We start from the raw sequence: 16,442 nt of genomic DNA on the forward strand, positions 1-16,442 counted from the left end.
GGCGCAGAGGAGGCGGAGCTCGCTCCACGCCCCGCCACCGCCCACCCGGCTAGCGCAGCCGCAGGCACCCAGGGAACGCCGCCCCCGCAGCCGGCAGAGGGCGCGCGAGCGGCGGGCGTGCCCCGAGGACGCGTGCGCGGGGGGCGTGCCCCGAGGACGTGTGTGAGCGCGGCGGGCGTGCCCCGAGGACGCGAGCGCCGGGGGCGTGCCCCAGGACGCGTGCGCGGGGGGCGTGCCCGCGGCCCGGCGTCAGCAGTCGGTAGGGGAGCGGCGGGGTAGCGAGGCGTGTTCCGTGGCGGCGGCGGCGGCGGAGGCAGCAGCAGCAGCAGCAGCTTGGGGCCTTCGGGCGCCTGCGGGGAGCGAGGGGCGGGCGGCAGGCGGCGGCGCGTGTCCAGGGCGGGACGCCCGGAGCGGCGGCGGCGCGAGGGAACGATGGCGGAGTCCTCGGACAAGCTCTACCGGGTGGAATACGCCAAGAGCGGGCGCGCGTCCTGCAAGAAATGCAGCGAGAGCATCCCCAAGGACTCGCTGCGCATGGCCATCATGGTGCAGGTGCGCGCGGCCGCTTTGTGCGCGGCGGGGGGCGAGGGGGGAGGGGCGCCGGCGGAGGGGGAGGGAACGCCCCCGGGAGCCCGCGAAAGCCCGGGAAGTGCGGCTCGGGGCCCTGCTGCAGGGTGGGGGCTGCTTCCTTCCCCGCTGCCTCTTGGGGGTGGGGGCAGAGGCGCGCCTGGGCTTCCGAAGCCGGCCTGGTTCTGACCTCCCTCGTGCTGGGAGATTTTTGTCCTACATTGATGATGGCGACCGGCGCCTGCGGGTTTTTTTTTTTTTCTTTTTTTACTATTTTCGTCTGTGGCTTCGACGTCCGCTTACTTTCAGTTTTTTCTTAATTATGCAGAACTGTACCAGCCGGTGTCATTTCTGTACAGTGCCTTTGCTTTTAGCCCAATTCGTGGTTTGAAATCCTATTTTCCCCAAACTTTCCCGACTCCCAGGCGCGTTCTCTTCGCGCGGCATTTACAGCTGTCGGGTCTGGATAAGAGAGGCTGGAGGGGGCTGCTCATTGGGGCTTCTGGACACACTGGGGACTTCCCGACGGGTGTCTGAGGCTTCCCAGATAGGGGTGCAGCCTGGGCGGTGTGTCTGAGGCCCTCCTCCCGCTGTCAGTGTGCTCCTGTCTGCCCGTTAAGTCTTGGTTCTCCCCTGCCCCGTCCTACTCTTCCCCAACATGAAGCTCGTGTTCAGGGAGTTCAGTGCCCTCGCTCAAGGTAACTTGGTTTTCTCTGAGGCAGCAGTGAGTGTTAGGAAAGTCCAGACAGTCCTCTCTGGGTTTTCAGTACTTACCAAGTGAAGCAGAGTGGGTCCTAGATGTGCTTGGAGACTGGGGCTCTCTGGTCCTGGTATCCTGAGGGCCTAACTCAGTACCTGCCAAGCAGTACCACCCTTCAGGGAACACAGAGCATGTTAGGCACTGTTAGGTACTAGTGACACAGGGAGGGCCCCCTTCCGGACCCCGGAGCCTGCTGACCCTATATGTTTATCAGGCACTGAGTTCCAGGGTAGGATCCATTTCGGTTCTCCGATCTTCAGTCTGAACGAGTGGGCTGCCTGATCTGAAGCTCCCTCTTGTCACACTGTTAACTCTCCTGGAATTTACGTTTTTTATTTTATTTCATTTTTTAGAGGTTTTTTAATTATTATTATTTATTTGACAGAGAGAGAGAGAGAGATCACAAGTAGGCAGAGGGAGAGGGGAAGCAAGCTCACCTCCAAGCAGAAAGCCCAATACCAGGGGCGAAGGCAGAGAGTTAATCCTCTGAGCCACCCGGGTGCCCCTCGTCTTAAATAACAAAAAGGAGAACCTTTCTCAGTATAGGAGTGCTTGACTTAAAATCTGTGGGGTGGCATTCGGTGGGTTTAGAGGAGTTTACATTTCTGTAGTCGTTAGTCTCTAAATAAAATACTTACTTCAATTAGGTGTGTAAGCAACAGAGTAAAAGCAGAAAAGTAAAAGAGGTACCTGTGATTTTTGTAAGAAGTGGTAATTATAGGTGTTTTCATGCTGCTTTGCACTTGGGGATTTCTTAAAGTCATCCATTATGCTCATCAGTATTTTAAGTTTACTGTAGTTAGAATGGGTGCTAAGGTCTTACTTCGTGCTTTAAAGCTTACTGTATCCCACCGAATTTTTAAATAATTTGGTAATTACTTCAGTCTAATTAGTTTATTTTGTGAGCTCGTGTATTCTACGATGTGTTTTTAAATTCGAGCAAGGCACATCTATGGGCTTCACTAGTCAGCCAGAGAGGACTGTGTCCTATCGGGAGGGACAGACAAAATCTTAGTGCAGCCTGTGTGCCAAATACAGAGGAGGGCTAGTCTGGTGCTTCTGATGGTGAAAGAAATTATTATTAAAAGTAAGTGGTTTTCTGTAACTGTATTTGGGGGTGGAGTTTTAACTCATAATGTAAAGTCTGGTCTTGTAGGCAGAGCCCGAGGCCAGAAAAGAACGAAACCATTATTCTACTTGGACTTAAATACGTTCTTTTACATTTGTATGGGAGGATTGTTCTGAGTGTTAGATACCTGATCTTTGGGTGGTGTGCCCTGAGGAAGTCTCCTGGGGCCGAAGGGGCCTTGCAGCCTTTGGATGGGTGGGCCCTACGTTCTTCTGTCTTGGGAGGGCTTGAGGCAGACAGCAGACTCACAGTGGGGTCTCATGCTATTAACTGGCATTCCATGCTGTCTCTGAGTAGGTGGGCAGTGGGCTGGCTTGTTTTACACAGAAGGAAACAGTTCGCTGAGTGAAGACCCAGTTCCCTGGTAGGTGCTGGGTCTTTGTTAGGAGTACACAGAGATTCTGCTGTCTTAAGTTGCCAAATAGAAGCATAGTCTTGTGATCTTGTTCCAGTTCCTTTCCTGCTACATGGTTGTCACTCCCAAGTTCTAGGGTAAAGCCTGGGTTTGTTCAGGGGTCCTTCCTCTCAAGCGTGACCAGGAGCCCTTACAGACCCCAAGCTGGTATTATGAGTAGGCCTTTGGGCTGCACCTCTCTGTCACCCCACACTGCATTAATGGTTGGGACACAGCACCCAGACCAGGGTTCCCACCAGAGCCACAAGGTCCAGTGTGAGGCAGAGGCATTTGGGTTCCGTGCCTTCCTGTGCTTGTGTGTGACCCGACTGCTACAGGGGGCGGGGGGCGGGCACCAAGGCAGGAGGAGTCCAGGTACAAGGCGCTGCAAATGTACAGCAAGATGGCGGACGCTTCTGCAGGTGTTGCCTGCCTCGTCGGAAGTTTGACACAAGTCCATTTGGAAATGCTGTTTATTGGGAGTGAGCAGTCTTTTCCCCAGCAGGAATTCCCCCATCCTTCTCTTGTCTTTTCTTATCTCCGGACTTGGGGTGTCCATAGTCCAGCTACCTTCTGTGAGCAGGTGTTGCCCGAAGCTAGCAAGATGGAGGCAGCTTCCAGCCCGGTGCAGGGCACAGGCATTGACGGAATCAGTGCCCAGAGGGATTGTTCTCACCTGGGAGGATCCTTCTGGGAAGCTGACTAGGGCTGTGGAGCTTTCTGGGCCGAGGGGACCGCCGTGTGGGAAACCAGGCTGCTTGATGCTGGGGAGTCCTCGTAGTGCCCTGGGGTGAACCTTCCTTCTGCATATATTACGCTGAGAAAGGGGAGACTCACAGCCTGGGAAGAGGCTATGTGGAAGAAGTCACTGTTTTTCCAGAATATTTCTTCTGTCCGACAGTTCCCATCTGAATATTCCTACGTGGTGGTTCATGTTTGATGCTGTTTTAATACTTTTCATTCCATCTGCATGGCATTTAGCTTTATTTCCTGTAAAAGCAGATTTTTGGAGCCGCCTCTGCTTTGGTCAGAACCATGTGTGTGTTTTTAAGGAGCTCATTCTGCCAAGCAGCACAGAGAGCAGACAGAACCTTGCTGTCGGATGTGAGTCGGACGGAGTCACTTGCTGCAGACACCTGTGAAATGGGGGTGCCCTACCTGGAGGCAGTTGAGGGTACCCGTGATGGCTTGCAAAGGATGCCGGGGACTGAGTAAATGTGGTGCTTGTCCCACTCTGCCCGGTCACCATCACCATCTGCTCTTGAGGCCAGAGGGTGCTCGGGCCCCAGGAGCCCAGAGCTGGCAGTGTCCCCAGGAGAAGAGCCTACAGCTGTCGCGTCAGGAACAACCCGAGTGGAATGCATCATAAGAGAAAGGAAGCATGCCGTGATGGGCAGCACCTTCCCCTGTGACAGGGCTTCCTGGGATGCCCACTGACCCTCCAGCTCCAGACCGTGGAGGCTGCTGTCCACAGATCCCCAGGTCGTTTGCCCTCAGAGAAGTTTCTTCCACTCATGTTGGCACGGCTGCGCCATCCTGACACGGTTTCCTGACATGGTTTCTCTGCTTTGCTCATTATCTGGGACTTGTTCCTCGTTATTCTGATGCCAGAGGCACTAAGCCCTTTCTGGGCCACCTAGGCCCAACGGGGGCAGTCATTGGCCTCCCACGCAGGTGCAGCAGGATGGGGTCACGGAATGGGGATCTTGTGTGCGTTCCATGGTCCTGGGAGGGAAGTCATGTCACTGAGGCATGTGGCCCGTGGGGCAGAGCTCCTTTGAGGAGCAACACTGTTCCCCAGCCACATCTGAAGAGCCGCTGTCGGGGCAGAGCTTAAGAAATCTGGGTGGCGATGCCATTTCTCGTTGGCTCACGGCTTTTCTCAAGTGACATGAGGCACATGGGCCCTGCTGTCCTGGGTTTTCAGCGAAGAAGGGCCTCACAATCACAGTGGCTGAGAGCTGGGCTTGAGGCTGCTCGCTCACCTCCCTCTCTTCTCTTCCAGTCGCCCATGTTTGATGGAAAAGTCCCACACTGGTACCACTTCTCCTGCTTCTGGAAGGTCGGTCACTCCATCCGACACCCCGACGTAGAGGTGGACGGCTTCTCTGAGCTCAGGTGGGACGACCAGCAGAAAGTCAAGAAGACCGCAGAGGCTGGAGGTGTGACAGGTGTGTAGAGATGAGGGAGGTGGCTGTTGTCACCCCCCACCTCCCCCACTGGGCAGCTTCCGCAGGGGGCCTTTTCTGGGAGAGCATTCGGCTGCCCCCCCCCCCTCATGTTTTCCAGCTGCACACGTGGATAACCGAGCTGCCTCATTGACTTGCCTTTGGCACGGTATTTTGTTAAGATGCTGCTGATGGAGCCTTTGTTTTTTTATTGTTCTTTTATTTTTAAGTAACCTCTGCACCCAACGTGGGGCTGAACCCACAAACCCAAGATCAGGAGTTGCTGCTCCTCCCACTGAGCCGGCCAGGCACCCCAGTGGTGAAGCTTTTGAATCTTTTGCACTTTTGTTTTTAATTGACTTTCTTTTAGAGCTCTTGTAGGTTCACAGCAGAATGAAGCAGAAAGTGCAGAGTGTTCCCATCTGCATCGTGCTCATGCAGGCAGGGCCTCTCCCTGTCTCACTCTAGAGTGATCCGGGGGTTACATGGAGCCCTCATCGTTGCCCCAAATGCGCAGCTGCAGGGTTCCCTCACGGCAGGGTACGTGTTACAGGTTCAGGTGGTGTGCAGTTTGGACAGAGCAGGTTTCAACTGTGCAAGCTCCTTCTTTGTGTTTCTTCCTCAGTAAGTCCCATAGGGGGCTGTGAACGTTTCTGTTCCCATAATGGTTTGCTCTCCGTCGTCTGCTTATCGGGGGAACGATACTACATGGAACACATGTGACAGAGGGTATGTTAGTTGTGGGTTGTCAGTGGGGCTTACGGGGAACGGCCAGCTATTATTGATAAGTTTCAAGGGAATCAGAAGTTACACACGGATTCTCAGTGCACAAGGGGATCCGCACCCCAGCCCCTGCCTTGTTTGAGTGTCACCTGTGCTCGGGGTCAGTCATATGCAGCCTCTTCCCTTAGAAACCAACAGGCGTTGCAGGTTCCTCTGTGTCTCTTCATGGCTCAATGGCTCAGTTCTCTGTGGTACTGAATGATACTCCATTGTCTGGATGGACCGTGGTCTCTCGCGCACCTGTGGAAGGACATCTAGGTTGCTTCCCAGTTTGGGAAATTATAAATAAACCTGCCTTAAACATTCACATGTAGGGTTTTTTTGTTTTAAAGATTTTATTTATTTATTTGACAGAAGTAGAGAGCATTTAAGCAGGGGGAATGACTGAGGGAGAGAGAAGCTGGCTCCCCGCCCAGCAGGGAGCCTGATGCAGGTCTTGATGGAAGGACCCTGGGATCATGATCTGAGCCAAAGGCAGATGCATAATTGACTGAGCCACCTAAGTGCCCTACGTGTAGGTTTTTGTGTGGACATAGGTTTTCAGCTCATTTGGGTAGATGTTTCATTTTCTGAAGACCAGCAAACTGCCTCCCTAAGTTGCTGCCCCAGTTTGCATTCCTCACCGCCCCCCCTGCCCTCACCAGCGTTTGGTGGTGTCCGTGATTGTCGGGGTTTTAGCCGTTGTGATAGGTGCAGGAGGTGTCTTGGTTTGATTTGCAATCCCCTGATGTCGTATGATGTGGAGCATCTTTTCATGTGCTTCTTGGCGTCTGCATCTCTCCTTTGGGGAGGAATCTGGATGTTTTGCCGTTTGTCATTCATATTCTTAGTGCCGAGTTTCAGAGTTGCTCATCTATTTTGGATAGCAGTCCTTTATCAACTCTGTCTTTTGCAAGTGTCTTCTCCGTGTCTGTGGCACGTCTTCTCTCTCATTCTCTCGACAGTGTCTGGCACAGAGCAGGAAAGTCCAGCTGACCAGTTCTGTCTTTCCTGGACCGTCTTCAGTGTTGCATCTAAAAGTCATCACCATACCTAAGTCAGCTGTTTTTCTCCTGCGTCACATTCTGGGAGCTTTACAATGTGGCATTTTTCTTTTAAGTTACATTTTGTAAAGGAGATAAAGTCTTGGTCTGGATTCATTTTGTGTGCAGATGTCCACTTCACCACTGGTTGGAAATTCTGTGTTTCCTCCACTGTATTGTATTTGCTCATTGGTCAGGCGTCAGTGACCTTGTGGGGGGGCGGGTGTCGCCGCAGTGTCTGTTCTGGTCTGTTTATCAGTTTGTCTTTCCTGGTACCTGTCTTGATGGTAAGTAAGTCTTGAAGTCGGATGGCCTTGGTCCTCTGACTTGTCAGTTTGTTGATACCCACAAACCTAACTTGCTTGAGATGCCTGTACATTTTAAATAGTTTTTCATCATTTGTTGAAAATGAGAACCCTAAGGCTGGGTTCTCGTTGGTCTACCTTAGAAGCGGACCCCGCTGAACCTGTTCTCGTGCCTCTGGGTGCCTCTGGGCTGTCGCGGGAACGGCCGCAGTCCTTCCCGGCAGAGCTCTTGGTCCCTGGGCGGCACCATTCTTTGTGTCCTCCACCCGGCACCCCGCAGGTTTGTGTCCCGCTACTGCTGGTCTGTGGGAACTGAGAGGTCAGTGACGCCGCTCACACTCGTGAATAAAAACAGCAAGTTTGCTGAGAAACGGTTCAGAGAGCCAGCGGGTCTGTTTTCACTGAGGGCAGCGGGGACACGGTTTTGTTCTGTGGTAGTTTTCCCCTTTTGTGTTCTGGTTAGTGGTTAGTCCGTTTAGGAATGTGTCCCATCTACTTACAATTGATGTGTATTAAAGTAGATAATTTTATAATATGGAACATGGTAAGTTTGCTGTAACTGTTTCTCTTGCAAAACATCTTAAGTCCTAAAGTTAACATAATGATACCTTGTAGTTGTCTAAGGATTTTTATATCCAAAGAGACTGATTTAATGGACAAAGACACCCAGGAAGTTTATGTCTTACCAGATCCTGTAATTCCAAGATGATGATCATCGGCCTTGTGGGATGTCTCCCTAGGAATTTTTTTAAAATAGTTGATTCATGTGTGTGCTGTGTTTATTCTTTCCTGCAGAAATGGGGTTCTAAGTGTCACTTTGTTCTTTTGTTTTTTTGTTTTTTTCTAAGTGTCACTTTGTTAAATGCTCTGTCACTGTGTGTGTGGAAAAACACACATAACGGGAACGCCACCCTCGGTGCCGTGTTCCCGCATGCGCTCTGTCAGCCTGAGCCTCTCTAGAATGTTCTCACCTTCCCCCCACCCCGAAACTCGTTGCCCGGTTCACAGTGGCTCCTCCCCTATGCTGATTTCTGTCTGGATGGGGCTCCTGGGTGCCTCCTGTGCCAGGAGTTGTGCTGGGTTTGTCTTCCTGGGCCTGGCTTGTCTCGCTCAGGGTTGTCCGTGCCATGGACTACAGTTTGGGTAGGCCACAGTTTATCGGTCCCCCACCTTGGGGTACCTGTGGGTCATTTCTGCACTGGGGCAGTTCCAGACTGTGCTGCCGTGGACGATGGTGTGTGGGGACCTGGTCCAGACCCCGCTCCCTGCCCTCCCTGGGAGTCGCCGGGGCTCGTAGTCGACCTGTGATGCACAGTGTTCTGCAGGGGCTGCGCCACTGTGCACCCCGCCAGCGACATTCAGGTTTCAGGGTCCTTCCAGGTCCCCCATGTCCTCACTGGCACTCTTTTATCTGAGGATGTGTGTGTGTTTTCCCTTTTTTATAATACCCATCCTGAGGTGTTCTTTCATGTGATTTTGATTCGCATTTTCCTAGTGATGTTGACCTCTGTGTTAGATTTTACAGTAGAATATTTACTATTTTGTAAGATCTGTTGATTTTAGAGAGAGTACGTAAGTGGGGGAGGGGCAGAAGGAGAGGAGAGAGACTCTCAAGCAGGCTTCCCCCCACCCTGGGCTCAAAGCCCAGCCTGGAGCTCAGTCTCAAGACCCTGAGGTAGTGACCTGAGCTGAAACCAAGAGTTGGTCACTGAGCCACCCAGGTGTCCCTAACACTTACTCTTTTCATGTTAAGTCTTGTGAGTTTTTTAAAAACATGTAGTATTTGTGGGACACTTGAGTGGCTCAGTGGGTTAAGCCTCTGCCTTTGGCTGAGGTCATAATCTCAGGGTCCTGGGATCAAGCTCCGCATCAGGCTCTCTGCTCAGCGGGGAGCCTGCTCCCCACCCCCACCCCCGCGCCTTCCTCCCCCACCTCTCTGCCTGCTTCTGTCTGCTTGTGATCTCTGCCTGTCAAATAAATCTTTTTTTTTAATGTAGTATTTATCGTTTATTGAAGTTTGCTCTATTTTGTGATTCATTCACGACCCTTGACATGACTGTCCTCTCACCCTTGTGCAATAGCCCATGTCCCCTGGAGATGCACTGATGGGCCCCAAGGCCAGGCCAAGGCCAGTGAGCCAGGCTTCAGCTCCAGACAGCCGGTCTTTTGAGGCCGCACCGTCATCCGTTTTTGCTACATTGCAGATAGAGGTGCTTCAAACTTCTGTCCACACTGGGTAGCTGTCCAGCTATTTCTTTAATTCCGAGAGATAGCTGCTAGAAGACATGAACCATCCTGAGGCCTTCTGTGTTTGTGTCTGATTGCCCTCCAGAAACCTTGGGGCCCTTAGATGGGCACCCCCCCAGGGACAGGTCCCCACATCAGGTATTTCCATTCCTCTTCACCGGGCTCCTGGTGGGGTGGAATGCTTTGTCACGCTCGGTAGTCAGTTTTACTAATTTGGTATTTGGAGGTGTCCTTTCCTCATCCTTTAGGGTATTTTGTGTTTTTTTGTAATGAAACAAAATATGAATGGTCTTCTGTTTTACAAATATATTTGCCAGTTTTGACTTTTTAAAATACATAGTTTTGTGGGGGGGTTTGTTTTTTTAAGTAAACTCTACTCCTGTCATGGGGCTCGAACTCAACGACCCTTAGATCAAGAGTTGTGTGTGCCCACCAACCAGCCAGCCTGCCCTTTGACGTATTTGTTTGAAGCACGTTTGTGTGTTTTGCTGTACTGAAGCTTTATCCTGAACTGAACGTTCTGTGATCAATGTCTGTCTGCTCATTTGCAGCTTCTGGTTCTGCTCTTATTTCTCCGTTCTTCATCTGGGATTTTTTAAATGATTTACATGCACTTCTGTGAGTTTGACAGATGTGGGCAGTCATGTAACCTGTATCCCGTCAAGTTAGGGAACATTCCCGTCCCCGTCCCCCCCCACCCCAAGTTCCTTGCGCCCTCTCTTCAGTTACCCTCCCCACCTGGGTGACCATGGCTCTGGATTAACTTTGCGGGACTTAGGGTTTCTGAAGCAAAGGAACTTTGCTTCTCCCATAACTTCTTTCCACTCAGCACAAGGCCTGTGAGGCACAGGCTGCCTGGCTTGTCACCATGTGGGATTGCTGAGGGATGATTGTTGCAGTAGATCACCGTTAAACCGACCTTATGTTCCCAGCCTCGCGCTGGTGCAAATACAGCAACTGTTCACGTCTGTGTACGCATCTCTGCGTGACACGCAGTCATGTTTCTCCAGGACAATCACCTAAGAATGGAGCGGTAGAGTGTCCGTGGATGTCCGTTCAGCTGTTTCAGGAAACTGTCAGACTGTCCTTGGGTTGTACCAGTTCCCATCCTCGTCAGCACCTGGCACAGGCACGCTTCGGTATTTGCTCCTGATAGGAGTGTAGTGAGAACTCAGCGTGATTTTGGTTGGTATTGGTCTCTTTCTTGAGTTGTAGGAGTTCTTGGAATATTCTAGGTGCGAGGGCTCCTGGGTGGCTCAGTGGGTTAATCCTCTGCCTTCAGTTCAGGTCATGATCTCAGGGTCCTGGGATGAGTCCCACATCAGGCTCTCTGCTCAGCGGGGAGCCTGCTTCCCCCCACCCACCCACCTGCCTCTCTGCCTGTTTATGATCTCTCTCTGTCAAATAAACAAAGTCTTCAAAAAAAAAAATATTCTAGGTGCAAGTCCCTTATTAGAGATAGGTAACGTGAATACCTTTTATCATTCTGGGTATTATCATTGTTTAATTACTGACATTTTATGAAGAGTAGTGGTTGATTTTTTTTTTCTCCTTTTTTAATAAGGGCTGTCCACCTTCTGAGAAATCTTCCCTGTTTACTGTGACATACCCTCCTTTGTTTTCTTCTGGAAGTTTGGTGATCCTGGCGTTCATATTTGGTTTCCAGTTGAACGTTTTTGTTAAGTGGGAGAAGGGGGTGGTTTTTTATTTCTTCCTGGTGGGTACCATGTTGTTTCCGTTATCATTTTTGCGAAGACTTTAAGACACATAACTGCATAGCTGGGTGTGTCTCTGGACTCTGATCCCCCTTGGCTGCTGTGTCTGCCAGCATCTCACTGTCCCTAATTCCTACAACTTTGTGGGACATCATGAAATCACATAGTATGGAGGGAGTAAGTGGTTACCTCCCCATCAGAGTTCCAAAGTAAACAGATGGTGCCATCACTCACTCAGCTTTGTTCTCTTTCAATATTGTGTTGACCTTTCTAGGTCTTATGTTATTCCCTACAAATTTTGTGGTAAACTTACGGATTTCTTGCCCAAACCGGCTCCCTAGGATTTTGATTAGCATCACCTGGAATCGGGGGGTGGGGTGTCAAATGGGATTGGCTTATTGATATGCTACCTGGTTGGGTCAGTCAGTCCATAGACCTGAAGTATCTCTCCACTTAACTTGGGCCTTTGTTAACTTCACACCGGCCTGAAGCTTTCCTGGGAGGGTTTGTGTGTCTTGGTAAATCTGTTTCTAAGTGTTCTATGTGTTTAAAACGCTACTTAAATAGGAGTATGGTTTAATTTCCTTTCATAATGTCTATTGTTCATATATAGGAACATTTTCTATGTTGACCTTGCCTCGTCCAGATTTGCTCAATTCACTTACAGGTGGAAGTAGTTTTTTTTATTTCTGCTGGTGCAGTCCTGTCCCTACACGTAGAGGTGCTTTACCTGTTCTTTTCCAAACTTACACCTTCTGTCTCCTTTTCTTGCCCTAGTGGCACTTGCTAGAGCCTTCAAGACAGTGTTGAGTAGATGTGGGGGAAGAAGGCCTTGTATTGTTCCTGATCTTACGACAGAAACTTTCAGTCTAGGACTCACTTCTCTGTAAGAAAAGACTCCTTTGTTCCAGGTGCTTAGCTGTTGGTCCCCAAGGTTCTCTGCCGAATGACCCCAGCTTTCCCCCCACAGCTTTCCCATTGAGAAATGCCACCTCCCTGCGTGATTGCTATTTGCACTCCTGTTTCTGTGTGAAGATACCCCTTAAAAAAAAAAAAAAAAAGAAAAAAAAAAAACCTTTAATTTCAGCATGTAATTTTGATGCCTAGAAGGATCTTGGAAATCAGAAGGTGTAGTTCAAATGTTGTGGAGGACGCAGCTTTCATGATTAGCGGGAAGCAAGCACTTTGTCCAAAGTGTGTGGGGGGGGGCAGTAATGGAAGGAGCCAGAAGGTGAGATTGGCACCCTTGGGTGCCATGCTGTTCAAGATCCTATCCAAGGAAGGGTCGTCTTTTCTTGCCAGAAGAGCAGCTGTATTAGCCACAGTTGTTAGAAACAGACTCCAGAGAGCTGGGCCAGTCACAATTGCCCAAGCACGAGGTGTCCCAGGGCTTGGGGGGTTCGGGCTCTCTGTGGCCACTCTGAAGCTGAGCGTGCGCCGCTATGCTCCATCCTTCAGGCAAGGGCCAGGATGGAGGCGGAGGCAAGACGGACAAGACGCTGGCTGACTTTGCGGCCGAGTACGCCAAGTCCAACAGAAGCACGTGCAAGGGCTGCATGGAGAAGATTGAGAAGGTGAGCCCAGGGGAGGGGTTTGATCACTGGAGCCACCTGGCTGTCTGGCAGCCGCCTTGTCGAGTGTCCAGAGAAGAGAAGATGCAGGGCTGTGGAGATTAGCCCAGTGCTGCCGGTTCAGCTTCAGTGAATGTCTCCCAGGCTCGGAGCTCCTGAGAATGTCAGGCCTGGGGTCCCCAACCTGGTCTCCAAGGCTGCACAGAATTGTAGTTTGGGGGCCACGGCGGTGGGGGAACAAGCCCACTGGGGTGGGGGCTTGCAGGATGGCATCCTAGCTAGTGGTCGAGGCCAGCTCTGCTTGCATCAGCTCCGGCCTGGCAGGATGTTCTCAGGGAAGAGGTTGCGCGTCCTCACGTGCCTGGGTGGGTGGGTGGAGTTGACCTCATTTAAAATGGGGGCACTGAGGCTTTGGCTGGCACACAGTCCTTGGCAGCAGAAAGCAGTCCGAGGCTGCCAGCAGCCCTTCTAGTGCCCTTGGTGTGGGCCTGAGGCCCCTTGGCTGGTACCAGCTAACCTTTGTTTCCCCAAGTCCCTGATGTCGCCGTCACTCTTCTTTTCTTGGTACCACATGTGGTTCTTCCTGCAGGGCCAGATCCGCCTATCTAAGAAGATGCTGGACCCAGAGAAGCCCCAGCTGGGCATGATCGACCGCTGGTACCACCCAGACTGCTTTGTGAGAAATAGGGAGGAGCTGGGCTTCCGGGCTGAGTACAGCGCTAGCCAGCTCAAGGGCTTCAGCCTCCTGGCAGCAGAGGATAAGGAAACCCTGAAGAAGCAGCTCCCAGGAGTCAAGAGTGAAGGGTAGTTGAGGGGGGTCATGGGGGTAGGGCCCCGGGTAGACCCTGCAGATTCCAGGCTATTCTGGCATCTCTCTTTGCTGACCTGCAGCAAGCTAGGAGTGCACAGTGAAGGATGGTTATGGCTGCGCTCTGCCCCTCCTGGGTGCATGGTCCTGTAACTCCCATAGCTCCTGCCCATCTGTTCCCTCTTCCCCTTCTGATCCACAGACCGGCAGGACCAGCTAGCTGCCACTGCCAGCACCCCCGGCCCTGAGTATTCCCCGTGCCCGGGCCAAGCACTGCATTTCCTGGGACCTTTGCATCACTTGCTTTCCCGTCCCTGTGGCATCTTGCGTTGGTCTCTGCTGTTGCTAGGAGGATCGTGGCGGGAGGAGGGGAGCTGTGGATGAGGAGCCCCCTGGTATAGTGTCAGAATGGTATGGGGTTTCTGTGGCGCCAACATTGAGGACAGGAAGTCCAGTTGGAGCCAATCTGGAGTCGGCGGGCGCTTCTTTCCTGTCCCTTCTGCTGGTCTCTGGGCCCCTGTCTGGAGTCAGTTGGGGTCATGGGCACAGCAGGGGAAGGGTGGCAGGGCCATGCCCAGCTGTGGACTGTTGGGATTGGGGTGATTCTCACCTTCCCATCATCAAGCCGCTATCAGGTGCTACCTGGCTTCATCACACACAAGCTCGTGCACAGCGTATGCAGCTCTGGAGGAGACAGGAAAACTGGAAAATCGGGCATGGATTAAGGTCAGGCCAGCCTGTGATGTGTGTGCAGGGAGGCCTAAGCTCCCCTGTGTGCCATGGCAATAGCCAGCATCAATGGGGCAGTAACAGAGCGGCAAGCATCGTGCTGGGTGCTTAATGGGGTCAAGTCACTCTCTGGAAGGCACGTGGGTTCTCCGTTCATGCATGAGGGAAAGTGCAGGGGTTTGAAGCTGGGTCTGTGACAGCTGCAGCAGACCCTTAACCACCATGACTTCTGAGGATCCTTCCTACTGCCCTGTGCATCCCACACCCTGGTCAGGTGAGGGCTGAGCCAGGTGTGCAGGGACCTGTTCCCGTGGCTGGGGGGGATGACAGTGTAGTCCAGCCTTGGATAACCGCACCAGGAGCAGCCCTGTGGTTTAGCTTGAAAGGCTCAACCCTGGCACGAGTGGTTCATCCTTCTACAATCCCTGCCCCTCGGCTATGGGCTTAACCTGTCACTGTCCCTGCCAGAACCTTCTAGCTGCTTCATTTGTGTCAAGAGATACATGGGGAGATTTGATGTCAGGTGTAGGCTTTTTCCAAGGCCCTGGGGCCACCCCTCGGAAGCAAAGTAAACTGTGCTGTATGTGGGGCCTGTCACCAATACTGCCCGGGCAGACCCTGAGCTCCGGGGAGTAGAGCAAGATGTGCATGCGGGGCCTTGCAGGCAGGAGTTACAGGGACAGGAAGTTCCTGCGTCCCCTGAGTCGCTGGTTCCAGGGTTCTGATGGTTCTTTTTCTCCCGTGTCTCGCAGAAAGAGGAAAGGCGACGAGGTAGACGGGATGGATGAAGTGGCCAAGAAGAAATCTAAAAAAGAAAAGGACAGGGATAGTAGGCTTGAGAAGGCCCTCAAGGTGAGCTCTGAGCTGTGTGTCTGCTCAATAGTTGCCTCAATTCTCTGTCGGCCTCCTGGGAGGAAAGTTCCAGGATGCATGTGCATCCCACTCAATGAGACCTCCAAGAATTCCGAAATTGGGAGCAGTGGTGAGATAGCACAGCTTTCCCTCTACCCCCAGAGGAGGCCTTGGTGCTTCAAGGAGAGCCGCTTTTGGGCTCCAGGGGATGGACCAGCTGGTCCCCAGCCTCTTGGCAGCATGCCATCCTAGACCTGGAGGGCCTCTAGCACGCACCGCACACAGTGTTAAGTTCACGCACGCACAGGGGACTGAAAGAGTCACGGATGTTCCCTAGTTGTGCTTTTTTTTTCTTTTTCTTTTTCTTTTAAGATTATTTACTTATTTATTTGTTCATTCATTCATTCATTTATTCATTTATTCGTTTATTTATTCATTGAATGAATGAATGAATGAATGAGACCATGAGAGAACATGAGAGGGGAGATCAGAGGGAGAAGCAGACTCCTGGTAGAGCCGGGATCCAGATGCGGGACTCGATCCTGGGACTCCAGGATCATGACCTGAGCCGAAGGCAGTTGCTTAACCAACTGAGCCACCCAGGCACCCCCATTCCATAGTTCTTTAGTGGAGTGCCAGACTTGCTGGGGACACACAGGGGCCTGGAAGAGACGGGGCTATTCCCTAGTTCTTTAGTGGAGAGCTCTTGTCTGCAGAAGCGATGGAAGGCATGTGGTAAAACCAGACAGAACCGTTGACCAAGTCAATAGTCACAGATACTCAGCACCCTGTTGATGATGTGGGCATGGAATCAGTAAAGTTGATGAGTCAGAAAATGCTGGATGTTTGGTGCTGACACACACATTGGTGCGCAGCATCTGCGGCTGTGGAGTCTGTAAGGGCACTGGGAAGCTGCGGAGAACCGGCATCAGTCTTGTCATGGGAACTTGCTCTCTGCCTGCGTGGTGCTTCCACGAGAGGATCCGGGTTTTGCCATGGCACAAAAATCAGAATCAGTTTCTGACCTGGTTGGAGCTGCTTGGTGAGAACCCTGAGTTTGGTGTGATTGTCCCTCAGCAGATCTGTTTGCAAATCTGGCTGTAGTAAGGCTGTGGCTGGTGTTACTTTGCACTTCCTCACGGGTGTGGTGTTCTGTCAAGCATCATCCAGGATGAAAGGAACATAAAAAATGCAGATGTTCCCCACCCCACCCCTACCCCTACCACCGCCTGGGCCTCACCAGCCTGGCCTTAGCTGAGCAGGTGGTGGGATTCCACTGCTCCCATTGAAACTTGTACCACGGGACTCGGCCCATACTCCCCCACCCTGTGACTGGCAGCACAACTCAGGTGGGTGCGGGGCAGGTACGCAAAGATAGGAACAAGTGCGCTG

At 52.1% G+C, this 16,442-nt stretch overlaps 1 protein-coding gene across 1 annotated transcript in view; it reads left to right on the top strand.

Moving 5' to 3' along the window:
* Positions 1-230: 230 nt before the first annotated feature.
* Positions 231-16,442, top strand: part of PARP1 (poly(ADP-ribose) polymerase 1) — a 36,710-nt gene continuing 20,498 nt past the window's right edge. Inside the window, exons 1-5 of the mRNA XM_059412893.1 lie at positions 231-552; positions 4,856-5,021; positions 12,549-12,664; positions 13,251-13,465; positions 14,951-15,050. Of these exons, the coding sequence (XP_059268876.1) occupies positions 433-552; positions 4,856-5,021; positions 12,549-12,664; positions 13,251-13,465; positions 14,951-15,050 (717 nt within the window). The 5' untranslated portion in view covers positions 231-432. The remainder of the gene's footprint in view (positions 553-4,855; positions 5,022-12,548; positions 12,665-13,250; positions 13,466-14,950; positions 15,051-16,442) is intronic.

Source organism: Mustela nigripes, chromosome 10, assembly GCF_022355385.1.
Source record: "Mustela nigripes isolate SB6536 chromosome 10, MUSNIG.SB6536, whole genome shotgun sequence".
Lineage (NCBI taxonomy): Eukaryota > Metazoa > Chordata > Mammalia > Carnivora > Mustelidae > Mustela > Mustela nigripes.